The 23,911-nt window shown below is 35.1% G+C and overlaps 2 protein-coding genes across 2 annotated transcripts; one reads left to right on the top strand and one right to left on the bottom strand.

Annotated features, from left to right (window-relative positions):
• The first annotated feature begins 1,712 nt into the window (after positions 1 to 1,712).
• Positions 1,713 to 9,679, top strand: LOC148948803 (dnaJ homolog subfamily C member 25 homolog). The gene is made up of 2 exons (XM_089094093.1): positions 1,713 to 1,778; positions 9,440 to 9,679. Exons 1-2 carry the CDS (start codon positions 1,716 to 1,718, stop codon positions 9,554 to 9,556), a joined length of 180 nt encoding a protein of 59 aa, XP_088950219.1. The 5' UTR covers positions 1,713 to 1,715; the 3' UTR covers positions 9,557 to 9,679.
• Positions 9,680 to 11,643: 1,964 nt separating this feature from the next.
• Positions 11,644 to 19,167, bottom strand: LOC148948802 (uncharacterized). Its single transcript, XM_089094716.1, has 3 exons — positions 18,382 to 19,167; positions 15,979 to 16,138; positions 11,644 to 12,626 (listed from the first exon to the last, which is right to left on the bottom strand). Exons 1-3 carry the CDS (start codon positions 19,130 to 19,132, stop codon positions 12,497 to 12,499), a joined length of 1,041 nt encoding a protein of 346 aa, XP_088950842.1. The 5' UTR covers positions 19,133 to 19,167; the 3' UTR covers positions 11,644 to 12,496.
• Positions 19,168 to 23,911: the final 4,744 nt, after the last annotated feature.

Genomic DNA, 23,911 nt, shown 5'->3' with positions numbered 1-23,911 from the left:
CCATGTATTTTGGTATGATCTTCGTATCCAGTCATTATACAAGCCGAAGTTTTCAGCTTGACAAAGATAATAACAATAAAAGTTAGGCAAAGAAGAATGGATACGAAAGTGGACGAAAGGAAATCTGTGTATTTCTTCAGTCTTTTAGCTATGAAAAAATAGGCTATCATTTGATTTTTCTGGTTTTTATACCCTTGTAAAACTAAACCCTAGGAAGCGTCAGGATTTGACCCTGACAATAGCCTTAAAAATAAAATAATGTGTGATGTATTATTTGGTTTTCAAGGAAGGTCATTCAGAAGTTTCATAACGAGGCTACAAGGTAAAATTCACATGTTTGTTTAGCAAAGTATTGAAGGTGTCTAACTACTACCATCTATTTATCTATAGAAATATAGTAGTTTCGAGGAAATTTTGCATAGGCCTCTTGTCACGTGGTTTCCTTCTCCTTCATCGTAAAATTATGTCTTCAACAACACTAAACATTCATACAAGTAAGGATCCTTTCAGCCGCTAATCTTGACAACGCTCTTTGCTAATTCTTTAATTATCGTACAACTTTTATCTTTCTGTGTGAGGTATATAATTGGTGTTATAGTCGGGTATAATCTAGATTTTATCGACAAGTGTGACTATAATGTAACCCAAACATAAAAATTGCCCGTAAACACTTTATTCAAATTGCTTAGTCACCACAGACAAGCATTAATACTTTCTGCCTTAATCATTGTGCCAGCTGGGTGCCATAGAGAGTGTCGTCAGCTGTCATTACGTAATGTTAACAGTAGGAGGTTGCAGTGTTATTACTAATAGGGCTGATACAAAATCGCACACAATGCCAGACGGCGGACATGGTTACGATGTCACTTGGTTAATAGTCCAGTAAACGAGAGTAAATACGTAAGTAACTTTACCTGAAAAAAGAACTCGGAGTAAACGTAACGTATCTTCACCTGTACAGAAAAGTTCACTAGTTTTGAATAAAAAAGTTTGTCACTCTAGTTTGTCCACTAACAGTCATGAGGACAAGAAGAAAATCAAGGCACAGAAAACACGAGTTCATTTATTTCGGAAAAAAAATGTGTTCTGATGCTAAAATCCAAGTGGTTTATTTGTATATGCTGGATTCAGGTCAGGATTAACCAGTAAGAATGTGAAAAGAATTTGAGGGGGGGGGGCGGCCTCCAAATTTAAAACTTTTTTGCTGTTACCAATCAATAAAATTTCTGCTCCTCAACTATTAACTTCATTGTTCTAAACAGCTCTCGTTGTACAGATCGTGTTCTCCACAGCTGCTCCACATTAGGAAAGTAATCAGGGAGAGACCCTTTGAACCCTCCTGAAATTTCGAGGTTTTGTTGTCCCGTACTCTCAATACATTTTCTGTATTATTTGCCAAATTTCGGTTGGTTTGCACCCTCCCCCCCCCCGCCCCCATTATCCATGCCCAGAATACATTCCTGTTCTTGCCTCTCCTGCGTTGTCTTAACCAAGGTTGAAGTATTTCCAGAGTATTGCCATTGATATAAATGAGGCTTTTTCAGTTGCACATATTAAACATTTGTTGTGGCTGGGGCTTTTTTATGTTGAGGCAATATGCCTATATCCGTTGCACTTCGACATTTAATACTCCCCCTTCCTTTTTTCACTCCTTAACTAGCTAAAATAAACTATAAATGCTTATTTTTTACTTACTTTTGTACGTCTTTTAGTCAATGGAAGAAGAAGATATAGAGGATTTTATGGACTTGGAGCTATGGAAGAAGGAAAACTATAAGGTTAGCTGTTTTATTTATCTTTTATTTAAGAGGGGTCAACAGCTGTTTTTCTAAATGTAAAACTGTACTACCTTTTCATATAATCTAATTTAAAAGGAAACTTTTGCCAAAAGGGAATTTTTCAAAGACAAGTAAAGAGCTACATTAATCCAAAGACGATCAGAAATAAACTTAAATAAGGGTTAAAACTTAAAATGAACATAATTGATCATGAATGAATAAATCAGACCAAAAAACGAACAGAAATAACAATCAAGTCAAACCTAAAACGAACATAAATTACCTCAAGAAGAGTAAGGTTAAGGCCTCTTAAGCCTTCTAAAGGACAGAGCCTCGTCTGTGCTTCAGTTAAAATACATTATTTCGATGAGCGTGGTTTTTATTGTCAAAACATCAACAACAGCAAAAAAAGAGAAACCAAAAAAACTAAGATTACGGAAAAGAAACATAACGACAGTAAATTGGTTGTTTAATGTATACTGATGTTCAATCTTGGAAGTTTCAACAATTTTTGATTTACTATTATTGTAATAGAAAAAATCTTTGAAATATAATTTCTTTTATTAGAGCTTGAGGTTTAGAAGGCTGACTTGATTATTCAGTGTTTATTTCTGTTCTTTTTTTTGGGGGGGGGGAGGGTCTTATTTATTCAAGGATAGTCACTTATGTTTGATTTAAATTTGAATTATTATTTGACTTTATTTCTGATCGTCTTTGGTTTAACGTAGTTTCTTAATTTTCTTTTGAAAACTTCTGTTTTGAACGATTTTTTTTCATTGGTTTTTGTCCGTTTTCAATAGATATTTTTTTATTGGTTAATAAAAGGAATGTCTGGAAAGTTTTGTCGTTTTTTTTTGTTTTTTTTTTAATTAAGCTTTTGGCTTGCTATTTATATTTCGGACGCAATTTTGCAACAAAGTTTAACAATAGTTTTGTTACAGACTTTTGGGTCGGTGTGGAGGAGGAATATTATTCAAATAAGCGCATTGAAAATGTGCCTACTTTTTGACCTTCTATAGGGCTGAAGCCATTCTGACCCACATCCTGGTACAGAATATAGGGCTAATATTGATCGACCATTTTATTATAAGAATCTTGTGGTATTGTGTTTTAACTGCTTGTTTGTCTAAATGAATGCATTTTTAGTGTTTTAAAAAAGCTTGTGATTTTTATTTGATAAATGAAATTAAAAATAGGCCGTCAAGAATCAATACAACGCGATTAATAATAAGTTCAACAATCACTTGTTTCCTCAAAAATGTATTGCCCTTGATAAGCCCCTTTTGGTATCCCAAGTCAAAATTTAAATTCTGGGTGATTCCTCGGTCTAATATTCCCTCAAAGTTTCAGCTGGGTTCCTTAAGTGGTTAATTTCTACTTTTAGTCGTGCCTGAAATTTTACATATATGCCCAAACAGTGTCTTATGATTTAGTTCAGTACCCCCTGAAAGTTTCAACTTAATACCCTAAACTGTTCCTGCGACACTGCAGATATGTCACTTTGACAATCTGGATGGACTTAAAGTTTTTTTTAGTTGTTTCAATATCCTGCTCAACATTCTCTGAAAATTTCAACTTAAAACGGTCTTCCTAAGATATTGCAGATACACCTGCTTGTCAACCTGGATACACATATTGTCTTTTGATTTAGTTGAATTTCCCCTTCAAAATTCCCAAAAAGGTCCAATACAATTCTCTTAACCTTTCTTGAGATATTGCAGATACGTCCTTTTGACAACCTGGATGCACGTAGTGTCTTTTAACTTAGTTCAAGACCCCCTCAAGATTCTCTAAAAGTGTCAACTTAATACCCATAGCCGCTCCTTTGGATGTTGTAGATACGCGTTTTTGAGAACCTGGATGCACACAGTGTCTTCTTATTTAGTCTGACATACCAAGAAAGTGTCCACTTAATGCTCTTATCCGTTCCTGAAATATTTTGTGGATGCGCGGTTACGACAACATGGACACACATAGTGTTTTTTATTACAACATCCCCTCAGCATGCATTGAAAGTCTCAACTTAATATCTTTGGCCGTGACTGGGACATTGCAGATGCGCCTTTTGCCAACCTGGAAATGTCTTTTTGTTCAGTTCAACATCCCCCTCAACACTCCCTGAAAGTTTCAACTTGATACTCGTAGTCATTTTTAAGATTTTGCAGATTCGCCCTATTGCAACCTGGATCCATATAGAGTCTTTTGATCAGGTTCAACATCGCTGTCAGCATTCCATGAAAGTTTTAAATTCCTACATTTTAGCCGTTCCCGTTATATTGCAAATACGCCGTTTTGATAACCTGGATGCAACTGTTGTTGTTTTATTAGGTTAACATGCTCTGAAAGTTTCAAGTAATACCCTTTGTTATTGCAGATACACCCTTTTGAACACATGGATGCATAATGTGTCTTTTGATTTAAGTTCAATAGCCCTCAGCATGCCCTGAAAATTTCAACTTAATGTGCTTCGGCGTTCTCGAGACATTGTGGATACGTCCTTTGAGAAACTGTTTTTATGTTACGTCTTTTGATTTAGTTCAGTATGCCCTGAAAGTTTCAGCATAACACCCAAATTAACACCCTTAGTTGTTCCTGAGCTATTGCAGGTACGCCTATACACCAACATTCCCTGAAAGTATCAATTTAGCACCCTTAGCCGTTCCTGAGAAATTGCAGAATTGCCCTCTTGACAACCTGGATGCATAGTGTCTTTTGATGGATAACAACTTCCCCCTCAGTATTGCCTGAAAGTTTCAACTTAATAACCTTAGCCGTTTCTGGAATATTAAAGATAAGCCCTTTTGACAAATCGGGTGCATATAATATCTCTTGATTTAGTATTTCATCCCCTCGACATGCCCTGAAAGTTTCAACTTCCACTTAGTGATATTGAACACCCATAAATCTCGACAGGAAATTCCCTCCCTCCCCCTGGAAACTTTCTTCCTCTTAGAAAATTCAACAGATGGAAGATTCCCCCTGCAGATAATACTCCCCAAATAGTGTCCGTATATTTCCCAATGACAAATACTATATGTTAACAGTTCGCAAATTGCATAACTTTTAGCCCTTTCCTCAGGGACTATGGCATAGCTATTGGACATTTCAACAATGCTGAATCAAACGGTTATCACAAGATTTTGATCGGATATCTTTGAGGAAGTGGGAGGAGGGAAGGGTCCTTCCTATCTTTTTGGTCACTTTAAAAGTGTTCTATAACTTTTGATATCCGATTAAATGAGCCCTCTCCTGACCTTCTAGGATCACTACCCCTGGGTAAAGCAGAAAAAAAAAACACTCATCCGCGATTGCAAAATACCACATTTTTGTATGTAGGAGCACGAAATTTCTACAAATGAAACCTCTAGGGTACTCTGATCTGCTGAATCTCATGATGTGGTTTCGTCGCTTGACTTTTTGGGGGTGTTTCCTGCCTTTTTCGAAAATCCGGCAAATTGTCTCAGGTTTGTAGCTTTTGATGGGTAACATTAACCTTAATGAACTTTATATATTTGAAATCAGCATAAAAAGCAATTTCTTTTGATGAATCTATCTTTCTATAAAATTTTATACATTTTCTATAAAATTTCTATAATTTTCTCTAAATTCTATAAAGGTACATTACCTCAGTTTATAGCTCTCGGGAAAATAATTATTTTCTTGGCTAAAGAATTACTAATAACTCACTGCAGTACCAAGCCGCTTAGTCCCAATACAGCTACGCACGATCTTCCTCTATCCCAATTTATTCAAAGCCTCGCTCTTTCTCAGGAAGTTTCCATTCCCTTAAACCTTTCCTTACAACATCTCCCCACCCCATTTGCAGGCGACCTAGTAAATCCTCCTCAGAAGTTTCCATTTCCCTTAAATCTTTCCTTACAACATCTCCCCACCCCATTTGCAGGTGACCTAGCAAATCCTCCTCAGAAGTTTCCATTTCCCTTAAATCTTTCCTTACAACATCTCCCCACCCCATTTCCAGGCGACCTAGCAAATCCTCCTCAGAAGTTTCCATTTCCCTTAAATCTTTCCTTACAACATCTCCCCACCCCATTTGCAGGTGACCTAGCAAATTCTCCTCAGAAGTTTCCATTTCCCTTAAATCTCCTTACAACATCTCCCCACCCCATTTGCAGGTGACCTAGCAAATCCTCCTCAGAAGTTTCCATTTCCCTTAAATCTTTCCTTACAACATCTCCCCACCCCATTTGCAGGTGACCCAGCAAATCCTCCTCAGAAGTTTCCATTTCCCTTAAATCTTTCCTTACAACATCTCCCCACCCCATTTCCAGGCGACCTAGCAAATCCTCCTCAGAAGTTTCCATTTCCCTTAAATCTTTCCTTACAACATCTCCCCACCCCATTTGCAGGTGACCTAGCAAATCCTCCTCAGAAGTTTCCATTTCCCTTAAATCTTTCCTTACAACATCTCCCCACCCCATTTGCAGGCGACTTCGCCTGCAAATGTATTGATTTTCTTTAAAATAGAAATTGAGCCGTGGCTCACACAATAATAAGTAAATATACAACAGAAGTACAAAATGCAACAGAAGTGCAAATCCTCCTCAGTTTTGCCGAGCGTCCACGCTTCAGAATCATAGCTGAGCACTGTAGCTTCCAATATTCTAATCATGGTGCGCAGACTTATCTTTCTGTTCTTCCAAACTTTTTTCCGCTCAAAAAATTAATTCATTTATCTAATATTTTCATTTAGGATGCTTAAATCATTAGCATAATCTAAGTCTAGGAGAGTTTTATTTCACCATTTGATTTCGTGTTCTCCCGTTGCATTTGTTGAGATCCATGGGACAAAGCCTATCAAAATGATTCATATTAATGGGGAATAGCTGTCTTACCATCGTGTTAATGCCATATTAACTTATGGGCTATTTTATGACCAAATATTGCATTGGTTGCAACTAGATTGTTATACCTACAAAATTGCTACAGTCTATAACCAGTACTGTTTTCTTTTCCAACACCAAATTCACATAGGCTAGGATACCATCTATCCCCATTTCTATCGACCTGGGCATTAAAATCACCTAATAAAAATTTCTTATATCGACCTTTAACCCCACGTATTTGTTTCTGTAACTGTAAGTAAATTCCTCTGACTCACTACTATCTCCATTAGTCGTTTCTACCGGGGCATATACCATTAAAACCTTCCCAACCTAAACAAGACTTAGCAGTTTCCTTGTTTCATAACTTGAATAGGCTTTTACACGCCATATTCTGGGTCGACTGACCTCCTATGTGCCTAAATCATTCTATCGAAAAGTGCAAACAACAACAAGAAAAAAACTCCTTGACCTTAAAGAATCTTAATATACGAATTATAGTCCAATGGGGCAATATTGAAGGGGATTGGGGCCAGGGTTTGTAGGTAAAAATTTCAGCGCCATTTCCCCAGCTAATTAAAACTTATAATGTCTTCAAAAGTAGAGCTTTTTTTCTTTTTGCTTTTGCAAAAAAAATATATATATTCTTTCCCATCCCTCTTCTGCCTCTAGAATCTTAAATCCCCCCCCGCCCGCGGACCATATATATTTATATTTTTTCTTTTAAGTGTTCAAAATCCTGTTGCAGTATTTTCAACCCATCTAAGACAAGATAAGATCAATTTATTGCTGAAAAACAGCTATCACAAGCCCAAATAGACCGAATTCGCACTTTAGCGTGAATAAAACAAAGAAGAACTGAAAAAAACGAAAAAATTATATAAGGGTATATGTCAAATAAGTAAAAATGTCAAAAACAATTAAAACTCAGAAATTAAAAGGTCAATGCCGAAAGAGCAAAAAGTCAAAACGAAGGAAAACTCGTAAAATTAAAAAGGAAACAAAATAGTTAAAACAAAAACAATTTAGTTATGCGACCAAAAAATAGAAAGCTCGAAATTTGCAAAATGAACATTAAAAATATAAGGTGAAAATGTGGCTTGAGATGGTAAAACCCAGTTATTTCATAGCGATCACAGACATTTCAGGTGGGATTGGGCTGGAGAAAGAAGGGAGAGTTTTAAGGAAATTAATAGCTAAAACCGTTGATTTTAAGGTGTTGACTCTCATATCATTAGTAACGGCTTCGTCTGATACCGATTCCAAGATGTCCGTTTGTCTACTTTTTAAGGTTTTAAAACATGTCTCTAAGAAAGTTAGGTCATCAACAAATTTCCATCCATCCGGGAAATCGACACCAAGGTTGTTTATCATTGCAAGAAATAAAATTGGGCCTAATGCCACAAGGTTCAATTGTCGGATCTTAACAAAATGATTTACTGTCTCAAAGAATACGGGGATTTTTAGGTGAATCTTCATAAGCCTCAACTAATTGACATTATCAAAGTTTCTAACACCAACATAGCTATTGGCTTGTATTATTTTAGCTTAACAGACCGAAACTACTGTATTTTAATTTATTTTGTATTTGGCAAATCTGACTTGTAAAGTCAATAAACAGAAAATAACGTCACACATTTTTGAATAAATTGCGAATTGTGATGACTTTTCAAGATGTTCAGCAAGCGTAACGTACATATGCCAGAAAAGCTTAAAGACAGGAAAACCTAAGATTTTCTATGCAAACTATGTCGGTTACGGACCATAAAATCGGGAGAAAACAAGTGACGGATAATTCTGACCGGTATTCACGGTTCCTCCTTAGCGCTGGACGTAAAACAACTGATAGTTCACAAAGACACGGCAAAACCAGGATTCAAATAAAAAAAAAAAAATTTTTTATTTTATTATCGTGCACTGAGGACGGTCAAGCGGAGGTCTTGACCGAAATATTTGTTTTTTAGTCCACATTTTTCACTGGCTTGTATAATCCTCGTTTTTCTCTTTTAAACTATTTTTTCGTTTTTGTAACTCATAGCATTTAATGCGAAGCAATTAAAAATCCGAGGCGCACTTCACAGCTATCAAACGGGAATGTCTTTCTCTAAAAGCTCGAAATCAACTGATTTGTCAAAAAACAAGTTGTTTATTGAAACCCCTCCTACTTTTACTCAATTAAATCAAAATGAATATACTTTCTCTCGCCGTCCTTTTTTCATAAAAAAATATCAATAATAAACCATATTTCTTGATTCAAAAATACTTCTTTAATCTATTTTGAAATAAATTGACGTGCTCGGCCCCCTTAATGCCAGTCCGAATATTATTCCAAATACCCGGAGCTAAGTAACGGATAGTGAAGCCTGCACTCGTATTGTCTCGATACTCATATACGAAATCATCAGCATTCCTAGTATCATATGAGTTAATGGCACCACTAACACGAAGGAACTGGCTAAAGGCTTAAGGACGTGTTATCGACATTGAAATCAGGGATGATCTGTCTCGAAGCATTGTTATATGAATATTAAGCTTGAATGGAAAAAATAGAGTTTGAAGAGGAAAGTGTTGGCCTCCCTAACATTTAAGCTAACCCTGGGTCAAACAGTTCTTAGTAACAAACAGGTTTTAAAGAACAAATTTTCTTAATAGAAAACGAAAATCTAAAAACTTTGACTGCAGCATATGCACCATTAGAATCTACTATTCATGCTGATTCTAAATATGCAACATTTGTTCAGTTAAATTTATTCATCAAAAGATATTACAGTTAATATCTGTTTTCACATACTGTGTCTGTTTTTCCTCTTATTTTAGGTATGGAAAGAAGAAAAGGAAGAAGAGGCAAGACGAAAACAGGCGGAGGACCCGAAATATAAAGCTTACAGACGATACATGAGGAAGGGGCCAGGCAGAATGTACTTTGATGATTAACAATACTCAATTTCGACTAGGCTATTAAAATTTAGGATATTTTTTACTTCTGGTATTTATTTATCTGTTACCCTCTAACTGGTGCTAAAGCTCACTCTTGTAGATTAAATTTGTTTTGTTTTACTAAAACGTGAACTATAACTTTTGGAGTTAGATTTGCTGGTCTCCTTTAAAGAAGAAGAATAATTAGTCCCTCCGTCATGTATCTAAGACAGTTTAAAGGTTTCACGCAAGTTTTCAGGGAAGAGATCGAAATTAATGGTGTCTGTCCACCAAAAACGTCGCTCTTAATAGAGATACACGGGAAACCTATTTCAGCCCCATTTATAATGCTCTTGTTAATTCTATATTTTTATTGTCATTCACACATATTTCGCAGCCGAATGATAATGCCGATACTACAAAATCGAACAAATGAATCAACCTGCATTCAAAAAAGCCGCATACAAAATAAATTCTCAGTCGGAAGTTGGACTGTCGTTCACTTTTGGGTTTTTTAATCCGTCTACTTTTGATTGTTACTTCAGAAAACGACTCTTTTATTTTCTCTTCTTTTTTGTTTTTGTCTTTAAGTGTTCTTTTCTTATTTTATTCAATGGAATTTTCTTCCACTTTTTCCCCTTCTTTTTCCACTGAGGACCAGCCCCGGATCGAATAGGTGCGCGGCCTGTTTGGATTTTTTTGCAGGGCCATTTCTATATATTAAATATTTAAATGAGATATTCATGCATAGTAGTTTATGTACGTAAAGTAGTTCACGCACGTAGTGCAAAATCTCTCTAATATAGGACTATCCCGATAAAATTCGATAAATTTGACATGAGCTTTTACCGGTGTCAGTTTTCTAGGGTATAAAGTATATATTGTATAATAATAAACACATAATAAATCTCATCTAGCAATGGAAACTTAAAATAAATATATTTTTAGTTATTTGAATAATTCATAACTTATCCCTTATCGTCAAAAACAATTTGCTCTGAGCTTCAAAATCTGGTTTTTGTTAATTTTGATGGTAACGTGGGGCCCGATTATGCCCAATCGCTATAATCACCCTTTATCCTGCCCTGCTGAGGACAGCTGAACAGAGATCTCGGTCGAAATGTTTGCTTTTTTCTTCTTTTTTCACTGTCAGTGAATTATCTCGTTTTCCTCTTTGGCCTACGTCTCCTCGTCTTGTGTACATTGAACGCCTATTCCAAACATATGACATTAACTGAAGGGAGACTAATTCAAGCCCCTCTCTTGGAATTCAGGGCTAAATTCAAGCCCCTCCACCTTTAAAGCTGGTGTGCAACTGATAGTGATAGTGTGCATAAATGACAGAAGTGTTGCATGAATCAACTAAATCAGATAAAGCTTATAAATAATCATGATCAATGCATTAGTGTTGATTTAGTAAAGAGCGATATGCCTCCTATGTTTTGATTTTTTTTTTTTTCATTCTTTGAACGATAGATTATTCGAGTTGAAATAATTTTTTTGGTTCTGTAGCAGCGCACTAGAATTCAACGGCATTCGTTTGAATGAGCTTTATCTTCTTTTTTTCTAGATGCCAAAAACGAAATTTCAGGTCAAAATTGTCTCAGTTATAAAAGAGCTGTGAAATCTTCGGTTAGATTTTTTTTTTTTTTTTTTTGCGCTACAGTTCTTCCACGTAAAAGAGGGGATCTGTTACCCATTCAGCATCAGTATCGAAAGCTTAGTCCAAATATATTCTTCAGTTGAAGCGAAATTACTGAGTATCCCCCCCCCCACCAACCCTGACCCCATACCAATCTGAAGAACTTATTGACGACTAAAAAATTTGGGCTTAATTGTTTTTTGAGACTTCAGGCATAACTTCCGACAAAAAGGTTCATCAAATTCACCAAGACCCCCCCCCCCGCCATGAAAGGTTCCAACGTCTCCACCCACCCCTTAAAAAACTTATATGCAACCACACCATACCGTGATACTTCTTCTATTTCACCTTTTTTTTAATAAATCAAAGCTTTTTTTCATGAAATCATGTTTGTTTCAAAGAACAGGAATTGGATGATTTCATCTATAATCTGCATGATGTCAGAAAACAAGAAGCTAAGAAATACTCAAAATGATAATTTTATTCCATAAAATTAGTTTCAATACCAAGACTAAAAACAAAGCAAAAAAATACAGATAAATTATCCTAACTCATAAAAATCTCAACAATGTATACACATAGTAAATCAGTAATTATTTGTAACACAATTATGGAATCCCTCACAACCAGAAACAACTCTTATTCCTAATGCTTATACATTTCTAGATAAATCGGTTTTGCCAACGTAAGATAATTTTAAAATGTTTGTAAACTTGTGATTTATTTCCACTTTTTAGACTTGTAGCGTGAATATGGTGAAACTGTCCTCAATGGAACACTCATGAAAGTGCTTCATTGAGCTTTTAGATTATATTTTGTGGCAAAACATTGATCGTAGAGAACAGACTCTTAATTCAAAGCATAGGAAGATATACAAAATTCAGTAATATATGAAGAAATATTTTTAAGGCCAGGTGGGGATTGAACAATTTATATAATTTGTCTGTGTATTTTTCATCCAATCCAAAGTTTCAAGGCTTTTGTTCGAGTACGTTTTATTTAAGGCAAAGGGTAAATAGGTTGAGTTCCCGCTTCCTTTTCTTACAAGATTGTACCCTAAAAAAAATCTATGAAAAATCTCCTTCTCTTGGTATTTTTAAAAACTTTTGCCACCATACCTCCCCCGAAAAGTGTATATTTACAATTCTGGTCCACTATTATCAAATTTATTAAGAAATTACTGGCATCACCGGGAGAAATGTCTGTCCAATCACAAGTAACAGTCTGAATTCTCACATTTCCACATGTAATCATATTTTGTCCTAGTCTGAATTATACCAACACCAGTCCCGTTATACAGAGAAGACGCATTGATTTTAATTCAATCTGGAACATCCACTGTATAATTCTGTGCAATTTGCTCCTGCTTTGCCCATCAACGCAGCGTTCATATAGCCTTGAAAGCCGTACTCGTGACGATTGTGTAGCAGATAGCTGAGTGGGACGCTAAAAGACAGAAATATATATTATCCTTAAGGATGCATTACTTTGATTTTAGGTGTGAAATTATGTTTATTTGAGTAGAAAGCTTGAAACTAAAAATTTGAAACAAAAATCTGTAATTCTAAGAAGAAGTGTGTCCATTTAAAATTACAAGTTGTCTAATTGTTTCACAACTAATAATAGCAATTAGTCATGTTTAGCTGGGAAAGTTTTAAATTTCTTTAATGAATATACGACGGCTACATATGAGAACAAAATGGACAACCAATTCTTTGAAAATACTTATTCAGCATTCAAAGATAAAAACTGAAAAATGAGGGATTCGTTGGCATAACCATTGAGTCACGAAAATTGATAGAAGGCTAATTAGACAGAGTTTTATGTGACCTGTTGTCGTCTTTTCTGACAAGAAAGAAATTCGGTGGTCAATGCTGGTTTATTTTTATAAATGCCATTTTAAGCAATTGTCAAAGTCGTTCGGTGGCAATAAAAGACGAACCAAGTCCCAAAGCCCGCTAATGAGAAAAAGCCAATATTGGCCCTATATATGTCTTTGTACCACTATGGTTATAACTAAAATTGGTCAGTTTAGACCGGCATATAGACTAATTCCTAATAGTACCCATTCAGGGGCGGATACAGGATTTATATTTAGGGGGCGCACCAACGAAACTTCCCCAAAAAGTACCCCCTGGATCTGCCGCTGCACCCATTTTTTAGCATCATCACTGCACATCTAACTCTCGTTACTAACTAACTCAATTGTCCAGTGAGCAACTGTATGGTGAAACTCAAAACCTGTCTTTAACGGAAAATTGATTTTTTCCTGCCATTATTTGCAGCAGACTGTTAAAATTTAGTTTCTAAATTATTCAATTATTGATGATGGTGAGGAACTGGAATTTTTTTAACTGGGACCAATGAATAAGTTAAGACGTTAACGCCTTTCATCGTTATAAAATACTGTCGAGTAGGCTTTCTCATGATGTCATGATTATATGAGGTATTACAATGATTTACGCACCATCATCTTTGACTTGCATATAGTGTACAAGTGTGGACAAACAATTGTAAGGAAATTAGCTAGTCACCGTACTTAAAATTTCTTATTATTTGCAATTTTCATCACTAATAATAAAACGTCTTGTAAAAAACGTAATCATGACGAGTCAACTGCCATTTTTGCTTTCGTTGTTTTTTCTGCAAGTAACAATTTATTATACGAAATGAATTGCAATTTGATGAGACAACATCGCAAAGTAATGTTTTTATTAAGTTCGCTGTAAAAAGAAGTGAATATAAACAGGTCACCCGTCCAAAGATAAAATATGGATATGGCACATGCGCCGCTTAGGGAACATGTTAAGAACACCGAACTAAAAAGAATAAGCAGAATTCAATGTTTGCGAAAGGGTCGTGACCCAGTTACACTGGTAGGAAAAAAACAAAATTCGCTCTTTGGATTTCTTAACATTTATTTTGTAAAGAAAGGGTTCTAAAACTAAATTGGAACGGAAGAAAAAATTCCATCACGCATACCTTTCACAATAATAATTTTTTTTATTTTTTTTCGTGACATTTTAAATTCTTGGACTTTTAAAACATGGATCTTTGACTTTTGACATTAATAATTCTTGGACTTTTAAAAACGGCAATAAAAGAATTGTCTCAGTGAATTTTTTTATGCTGACTTCAACATGTAATCAGAAAGTTTTTAGTATCCACAGTCTTCCTTAACAATTCTATTCTCTTTTTTATTTGGAAGCGCACGTGAATTCACACAAAAACTTCAAAAATCATTACTCAAATGCTGCGAGCATTAGAAAACTGGATGGCATTTTTGATTGCGCCATAAAAATTTGTAAATATAGCTTTTTAAACAACTATACTTCATTTTGTTCCAAGTCCAAGACTAAAATCTCGTGCGAAAAAAAAACCTTGAAAATCTGTACTAAAAAGCAAGATAGGACAAAATTGTTTTCTTTTTCTAATTTATAAGTTCATAAGTTTATTAATCCACATTCACAAATAAATCAATTAGACAACACTTTCGCGGTGGAGAAAACCTATGAAGGTTTGCGGTCGCACGAAAGTCCACGTTACTGCTTGCCTATTAAGTTAACTATTTACATATACCTCAACAATTTGATTAAAACTATTATAAAAAACCAAAAATAGATAAGCTATAACCTATATATATGAAAAAAATATAGATAAATAAATAAATAACTGAATTTCAAATAATAATAGATAAATAAAATATAAAAGAAGAATAATAAAAACAAACTCTTAAATATACGAATTAATTGTAAAGCAATTCAAAGAAATATTTTTTCTCTCTACCTCGGCAAAATTTTTCACCTCAGTTATATTAATTGAAATAATATGTGGTATCTAGAAAGTGTGTGGTTTTCTAAAGAAAATAGCACTTGGAGTGGCAATCAATGAAAACTTTGATTGCTGTGAAAGACTGATGACACTTCAATACGACGCGCCGATTTAAACCTTTATTATTTTGGAGCCGAATTTTTCTGTAGCGAAAATATTATTTGAATAACAAGAAAATGTGGAAGTTTGTCTTTCCCTCTAATCCAATAAGCCAAAGCAGCGCCATTGAATGACTCTAGGCAAAAACTACCAAAAAATCAATCCCCATGGTTAGCTAACTTACGTATGTGAGATACAATCATTTGGAATTTGGGGAACCAGTTTGAGTTTTAATAACGTTACAATTTTACATACTGTGATGCGGCAGGAGATGATATCTGCTTGGTAATAATTGCACCTACTGATTAAGCTTAGAACCGAAGAAAGGCACTGTTGAAAAGTTTCCAAGCTTGGATAAAAATAAAAAGCCGATGTCTTCTTACAATCCATCATTCATTCCCTCTTATATTGGAAAATTGTGTCTTCCTGAATCGTCTTCTTCTTGTTTCGAGTTTTATGGAACCCTTGTCACCGAAATTGAAATCCGGGCCCTGTGGTGGGTTGCTGCAGCTGAGATCGAGCTTCGGGACCCGTTTTACCAAGCAGATATCATCCCCTGCCGCATCACAGTATCTAAAATTGTTACGTTATTAAAACTCAAACTGGTTCCCCAAATTCCAAGTGATTGTATTCGCTTAGTTTTTGTAGGTTTGGTTAGCCTCGCCGCCACCCTCTCCTCTGCTCCCGGTGGAGAATTCCCGTCTTTGTGCCTGAATATAAAAGAAAGGTATAAAAGACAATTGCAACACCTGGTGAGATTTGTTTTTCTTGTAAACCAAAACGCGCCCTTTTCTCGCCGGTAGTGAAGATTTGCTAAATTCCAACCAACCAAATGATAAAATCCAAAACAAAAGGAAACCTATCTTACCTTGAAAGATGTGCCGCCCAAGTCCCCTGACCTCCACTTTCTGCTGCTATCCTGTTCATTCTGCATAGTGTTTCATAAGCACAGTATGGATTGTCTGCCACTGCATCTTGTTGCCACAACTCATGGATCATACTTAACCAGGCTGGTCCGTCCAATGTAACTAAAATTGTTTGTTTGACTTTTATATAAGGCACAGCGAGATTAGTTTAGAAAAAAGTTCATACATTGAGAAGTAAAGCTATTACATCCTTTAAAATAAGAATTGATTATTCGTGAGGAAAAACTGAATAGAATCCTACTCTTTCCCCCAGGCAGGAAGGTTTTCCTATTTTTGGCACATTTATGCTTCTCTTCATAGCCTTAAGAGGGACAGCTTATTCCCTTAGCAAAGGTCTTTCCTGGCAAGAGTACACATCAGAGGGAAAATTATTATTTATTGAATAGTGGTTTATTGTCAGCTTAAACCAGAGCTAACACAAAAACGACAATGTTCAAAAACTTAACCTGGGATACTCTCTCCTCAAATGCTTCCTTAGCTTGTTACTACTATTATTTTGTATAATAAAATTGAATAGTTTAACTCTATTGACTCAATTAAATAATGAAAATCGACATCGTAAATACTAACCTTGTTGGAGGCCTAAGTTCAAACCTGGGTTTATTGAGAATAGACGGCGAGTAAGTAATTCAGAATATGTAATATTGTGTGCGTTTATCACGGAACGTAATATACATCAGAAAATTGTAATATTAGGAACAAGAAGGGTACAAAGGGGCAACTATTTCCTCTTGAACACTGAAAGTTCATGTAAGGCCACCAACTTGCTACCTAATGCTACTGTTACTACAAACTTGTTACAGCGTTAAACCACCAGAGGCCGGCACATTGGCAAGTGCTCGTCTTCTTTCCTAATGTGTTCACAGCTTCTACTTTGGCGATTCCCAAAAGATCTTGGAGCTTCTATCTTTCAGAGCATCCCCAAAAGATTTTCAGTTACCTTTATCTTATAATTTAATCCACGTATAAGATGGTATGTCCAGCCCCTCTATAACCATCTTTCTCCAGCCTTGGACATAGCTAAGTTTTCATATGGTTTTCAGGTTTGCCACCTGTAGCACGATTTATTATGTACTATAAGCACTATATTTATTTAGCAGTATTTTTACTGTAGCACGTGCTCAGGGTTTTCAAATTCGGGCAATTGAAGCACTTTAGGAACTGACCGTGGTGGCAACCCTGATGGTTTTTATGGTCTTTGACTATGAAGAGGAATAATATTCATACATTTTTTAATAATTTAGTGGGGTTACTGCTAAAAAAAAAAGTATATAGAGACAGAGTGCACGCCTTGAACTCAGTTCTTATAGAAATCTTTTCCCCGTAACATGTCTCTTAGGATGTACCTCGTTTCCCTACGTTTCCTCACATTGGATTGGGAATATTCAAGGTTTAGGGTGAATAGTTATTTTATTCCTACTCCTGAGTAGAATGTTTTTGCTCGTGGTTGCAGTTACTCCTATCCTACTCCTTGGTCAAATCTATGTTGACAATGTCATATGACTCATTCAGCTCTTTCCCAACTCTAATTTCATTAGTACATGACAAATGAAGAAAATGGTTAATTAGGTTCCACACACAATTAAAGTACATATTATTTTAATAACAATTCGATTGTCAAAGTCGATTTGTTTATAACATCTTCAATTCACCAAGTTCTAAAGGAGACAGAGTCCCTATTTGTTAAAATCCTGCATTTCCGTAAGTCCACACAAAGCAAGAGCCTTACTAACTAATCCCCAATGAAAATAGCTATTTTACTATCTAAGCAATTATTCTTGTGATAACATGTTTCTTTTGTTTAGCTTTTTTTAGTTCGTTTTAATTTTGCCAGTATCACCTCAGTAAAAGGAGTGTTAGGTCTTTACTTTCAGTATCTTGTTGAATCTTATGCTATAATAACTTACCTTAACTTAAGAAAAAATATGAGAATCACGCTTCGACAGAGGAAAACCTTCCCCTCGTCCCCTCTACTCCACAAACCGAAGTTTACCTTTTTTTTGCTGTATTGGCAAGTTTAACCCCCCCACTCGCTCCTTCAATAAGGTCTTCTAGGAAAAGAATCTGGGGGATGCGCCTGGTGAAAACGTCCTGTGCCCAAGTCTTTTGCTTATTTACACAAAATCTTCGACATGGTTGTACCTTAATCATTTAAAAATGTGTATCTTTATCATCGTATTTAAAACAGTTTTGAGTAATTGGAAGTTTGGAATTCTAGACCTTTTCCCTGCATTCTCATCAAATTGTTGGTTACCCTCAAGACGAATAAGATGAGATATCGTATGAAAAGTAGGCCCTAAGGTCCAAGCAGCAAATGAAATTTGTTATAAACAAAGAGCTCCTACCATCATAGTCATCCATTTCAGATAAGTCATTTTCCACTGCTGCATTCCTTTTCCTTCTTCCAGCTGTTGTTGTTGTTCTTAAGTATAAATAAAAACCAAGGAGAGCCAGACCTCCTAAGACTAAAAGTTTAATCAGCTTATCACTTTCACCGCAACAGTCTCCATATCCACCCCCATAACTGGAGCCGTAGCTTGATCCGCCACCACTACCATAGCTGGAACCACCGTAAGAGGAACCACTAGATCCACTACCGTAACTAGACCCGTAGGTATTTGAAGCTCCATAGCTTCCTCCATATTCTTCAGTTCTTTTATTTGAAATAAGACCTAGCTTGTTGTTTTCAAGATCGTCATAACCAGAGTCGTAGGCACTAGCTGAAAGCTTCTCTTTTTTAAGCTGGTCGACCAGCATCATAAGGTAAGGATCAATTTGCTGCTTATTACCGCCGAAACCAAGACCTTTGAATAAAGAACTAAGTCCACCTCCTTGCCGTTGTCGGCTTTCTTCATTTCTAGTAACTTTAAGGTCTTCTGCTGTGATATTCCCGTCTTCCTTTGCAGCATCTAGAGTTATGTTGTTATCTAGTTCACTTTTGTCCGAACGACGTACTCTATTCCTTAAATCATAAGTACCAAACGTTTGAATTACTCCCAAAAATACGCCTGTTATTACGGATATCGATAACAGTAGTTTTTTCATTTCACTAATTAGATCTAACTTTATCACCATCAGCAGCAACACTGCAACCATGCATTGATCTACATCCAACACCACCTTGACTCCTCCCTATATTCAACCAACGGTTTTTATCTTAATTTAGTCGTTATAGTGTGAGACACATGTGATTAAGTTTATAACGGCTATGTGTAGTGGTAAGCCATATGGTATTTAAAATATAATTCGAATCAAAATTAAGAAAACTATTCAACATAAACGAATTACTATTTAATGTTTAAGATGACTGAACTTTAATCGAAGGATTTATTGGCTAAAAATTAGGACGATCGAATCTAGGGCAGCAAAGCCATGGTTTACTTCTAGAATTATTTTCACATTAGCATTTAAAATTTTTCTGGTTAAACTAATTATCCTTATTTTAGATGAACATTGTTGTTGAAAATTTGATTGGGGAAATTTTCTTTATAAAATAATCTTACTACTTTGGCAAATTTTAGAAGACCAGTAACTGTAATGAAAAGAATTAAAGAGAAAATTCAAGGAGTTTCAGGTTACACTGTTATTTTATTTTTTCAAGAATGAAAATCGTAAGAAACTGAGGAAAAAACTTAAAATGCGAATATAAAGAACATAAATAGTATTTTAATATTTTCTACCATCAACAAAAACATTTCTACTGTTTACAGAGTTTTGTTATTTTACAAAAAAAAAACAACAGTACATTGTAAAAAAAAATAAAGAAACGGAAACAGGATCGAAACAATAAAGAATTACCCTGAGAAATTACTAGTTCTTAATACAAATTTTGATATCTTTTGTCCGGCAAGGACAATACAAATCATCAAGCATTCATTACTGAGTTTCCCGATAGTTGAGGCAAGGAACCTTACTGGAATATAATAGATTTAGATACAGCATAAATTTTGTAATATTCAAACTAATACGACAGTATTTTGGTAAATCTCTTTTTAATTCGCTGCCCCCCTCTGGGAAAAATCTTTTGAATTAACAAGAAGATAGGAAATCAGTGGGAAAAAGTCACCCAAAATATGAGATAATTTAGATCTTTCAATGACCAAAAAACTAAATGATACGCTAATGAGTATCCAGAAAATTACTGAACAACTGGTAACAGCCAAACTGAATCTAGAGCAGTCCTACACTCTTAAAATTTTCCCCCACATTAGTTATATTAAAACACTTGTCCTTAAAAATTCATATTTTTCGTTAAGCTTTTAAAATCCTCGGTTCAGCTGTTCATAGTTAAACGTGCACATACAACACCTCAGTTTCATTTATTAAAATCATCATTATAAAAATCAAACAGTTCGTGGTAACAAACTGTAGTAAAGAGCGATTCGTGCTAATAGTAACCGAAACCCTAAGAAAAGTAAATTTTAATAAAAATATATTCATCAAAAGAATTAGCTTTTTCTAATGATTTGAAATATGTCAGAATCGTAAAACTTAAAAGTATACATCAAAAGTTACGAGCCTTAGAAAATCTGGATAAATTTTTTTATAGGGTTCAATCGAATAATGTTGGTATCGTTAAAGATGTCAATACCGAGTTATTAAAGGAAATAACACACAGCTGACACACACATCTAAAGACCTTATGTGGACTTCTTAACTGAAAAGTTGCTACGATGAAAGAAGTCTAACTCTGTCGTAAACACAGTTTACTAAACACCATTGTAAACTTTGAAGAAAGTCTTGGAAAAATAAGCAACGATCGCTTCATTTGGTACTGTTCCCCTTAATGGTACACAACGGCTATAGAAAGTCGAATGAATGCCGTGAGGGAAACCCGTAAGCGGGTAATTGTTATCTAAATTGATCAAAGAGCGTGGTTTCTCATTGAATTTACAATATTTAAACTGCTGTTTTTGGAGTTTATGGGGGGGGGGGAAGGTACCTAGGTTACGTTAGGTTAAGTTATTTAATATATGCTATGCTTTACCCCCCCCCCCCCCTAATGTTTAAATATATAGCCCAAATTTGTTTCTAAACTATAATATATACATCCTATATTATATTTTTTTATTAGCATTAACCCAACTTGACTTCTTATGTGTGTACCATTAAGCGAAACAGTACCCTTCATTTTAGTTAAAAGTTATAGTAGTCAATTTTTTTAGTTTTGTGTTTAGTATTTTAATATAGTTTTGCTTTCACCAGTAACAGGGGGTAACGTATGCAAAAATTAAGAACAATCATAGGTAGCGCAATAGCGCTGCCTAAGTAAAGAGCGATATAGGCTACAGCCACAGTGTATTACTTTTTTTTTGACGATCGTCAGTAGTTTTATCTACTAGCACCGTGTCAGTGTAAACACTCATGGAGTGAACACTAAATTATCTATTCGTAGTAACAGTATCTATAAAAATAATGAGGTCTTCGGTTTAGCTTCAAAGGACAAGGGCTTTCACCTTTAGACTGTTGAAGAGCTTTTTTTAGGCATTTAAATTGGATAATGAGGACAACGACGAAGAAGAACTTGAAGGCTTTTAATACAGGTCTTCCAAAATAAGGACAAATATTGTTCACCGTCTGTTACAGAATCAACACTAGATGACAAAGCATTTTTTTTACGTCTGAAAAAAGTCGTATTAAAGTTAATAAATCTAATAAATTACTGAAAGAAAATAGAGACAGGTGTGGGACAACAAGACAGGTTTTTCAAGTATGCTAAAATAAATTACTCATGTCTAGCTTTTCTCAGGCTCATTAAATTTGCTGAAAAGGTGTTAAAAGTTGTTATGTAAACAGTGCTAAATATCAACCAAATCGGATGACTATTAATTTATACCATTTGGCGTAACAGACGTCTAATGCTTGTGGACTAATCATTCTTTCATTAGGTCTCAATTTCAAAATACATTCTTATATATCGCTGTAAATTTTAAGAATCATTTTGTTTAGGCTGTTAACGTGGATATTAGAAACTTCATGCCCCTTTGAAGGATTTTTCTTTAGCATATGAAGTTTCTAAGGCTACGCCTCTATAAATTACCTATCTAAAAAATACACTTCGGATTTAGAAGCTAATTATTATGCCCCTTGCGGCTGAAATCATTAAACTTCGTAAACTTACCATGCATTCACTTTTTAAACATTCAAGATTAAAATACCCCACAGACCTTTTACAGTCTCCACACAGTCGTCAGACGTTGTTGATCACTATAGATGCCTCAGAAATAATGGAAAAGACATTTTTTCTACCAATTGAATAACTAAAAAGCTCAAAAAGGGCATTTTGCTATTGTCGGGGCGAGGTTCAAAACATGGCTGCATTTTGGGAACGGCCTTAATTTTTTAAAAAAATTTGAAAACCAAGAATTTTGGCTCAAACTCAACTTTAAAGGCGTTTCTACTTATCAAAAAAAATGGTATCAATTTTGTGGTTGACTTCTAAAGGAAACATGTTAAATAAATAAAAGCAGTACTATTGATTTTTAATTTTATGCTCTTTCCAAATATCATGATTGCTTTTCTGACAATGCACCCTACCCTAATGATCCCATATATAGCCCTAATGATATATTTCTCCTCTGTTTTGAATGGCCTGATGAGTCATCTTCTTTGTTAAAAAGGTTTTTCTGAATTCTTGGCTTGATAAAATCTAGTTTCGTCTAAACGATTATTGCAATATTGGATAAAATATTGTTTGAAATGATTTTAAAATGGGGATAACAATAGAAAGAAACTGGATAATCTGAACAATAAACTTACTCCATATAATAAACGAAGAATTTCGTTGTTTTAGTATGTTCCTTTAGTTTGTTATATATCCTAGAGCTATATCTAGGACCATCGAGGGGGTTGGGGGTAAACTCTCAGAAAAGCAACTATGATATTTGGGAAGAGCATAAAATAAGAAATCTAATGGTATTACTTTTATTTATTTAAAATCTCTCCTTTAGAAGTGGTCAACCATCAAAAAACTATTTACCAACCATTATCAATATCCTCTAGAACATTATCCACGTTTCTTTTCTTGCGTCCCCCAGTAGTAGTGTAACCATATATAGTGATTAGGTATAGAATAAGCAATCCTAGGGCAAGTACAGACAGTAATTGTCTGATCATGCCACTTGGATCGATAGAGTGGATAGCCTCTCTTTGTGAAACTGCTAGGTCACTTTCCTCGTGGCAAGCAACCACTTTAAGTATTGCAGTGATATAGATAAAAGGAAGGAACATGATTATTAGTATATGATGTCGCTGCACTCTCAGATTAATAACTAAAACAAAAAACCACTAATGAAATAGTAACCGTTATATGAGAAGGTAACGAGAGTCCAATTTGACGTCATCACATTATTCCGCTAGGAGCTCTGACATCCTTTCGGAAGATCAAGCATTCATTTCACATATATACACCGGCCTTTGTGATCTGGCGGAGGAGTACCATTAACAGTTACCATGCAAAAACTTGTAGATTTACAAGAATTCAAACTCTCCGACTTTATACGACAAACCTTTGTTACTAGGGTGATGGCGAATCTTTCCACCAAAGGTGACAACACTGGCGCCACAACCCTAGTGCTTCTAACATTTTGATGAACAACTTTAAACAGAATCCCGTTCACATTTTATAAAAACAAAAAATAAAAGAAACTTGGGAACAGAAATAATAAAGCTAAAAAAGGTGATTATCAAATTGGCCAAATCTGGTAATAATTATCACTTTTGAGCTCCTAATCCTCGGACGACATTAACTGTGCATATAGGTTTGGTTAACGGTTAGATGTAAGAGCTTAAGGGTTCAAAAATGTCACAGTGTCACAAAATGTCATAACAGATTTTTTTTATTTGAAATGTTTGTCTTACGGTCCTGATTCTAAA

Source organism: Artemia sp. Qi Xiang Cuo, chromosome 9 (genome assembly GCF_049724085.1).
Source record: "Artemia sp. Qi Xiang Cuo chromosome 9, ASM4972408v1, whole genome shotgun sequence".
Lineage (NCBI taxonomy): Eukaryota > Metazoa > Arthropoda > Branchiopoda > Anostraca > Artemiidae > Artemia > Artemia sp. Qi Xiang Cuo.
Note: the sequence above shows the minus strand (reverse complement) of the source record. Positions and strands in the feature narration are given on the sequence as shown.

Bases quoted from the DNA above. Each gene is read 5' to 3' on its own strand.
- LOC148948802 (XM_089094716.1), bottom strand. From the start codon at position 19,132: ATGGTTGCAGTGTTGCTGCTGATGGTGATAAAGTTAGATCTAATTAGT. The intron at 16,139-18,381 runs GTAGGAGCTCTT...AAACAATTTTAG, and splicing joins TGAAATGGATGACTATGATG to TTACATTGGACGGACCAGCC. The intron at 12,627-15,978 runs GTAAGATAGGTT...TCTGTCTTTTAG, and splicing joins TGGGCGGCACATCTTTCAAG to CGTCCCACTCAGCTATCTGC.
- LOC148948803 (XM_089094093.1), top strand. From the start codon at position 1,716: ATGGAAGAAGAAGATATAGAGGATTTTATGGACTTGGAGCTATGGAAG. The intron at 1,779-9,439 runs GTTAGCTGTTTT...CTCTTATTTTAG, and splicing joins GGAAGAAGGAAAACTATAAG to GTATGGAAAGAAGAAAAGGA.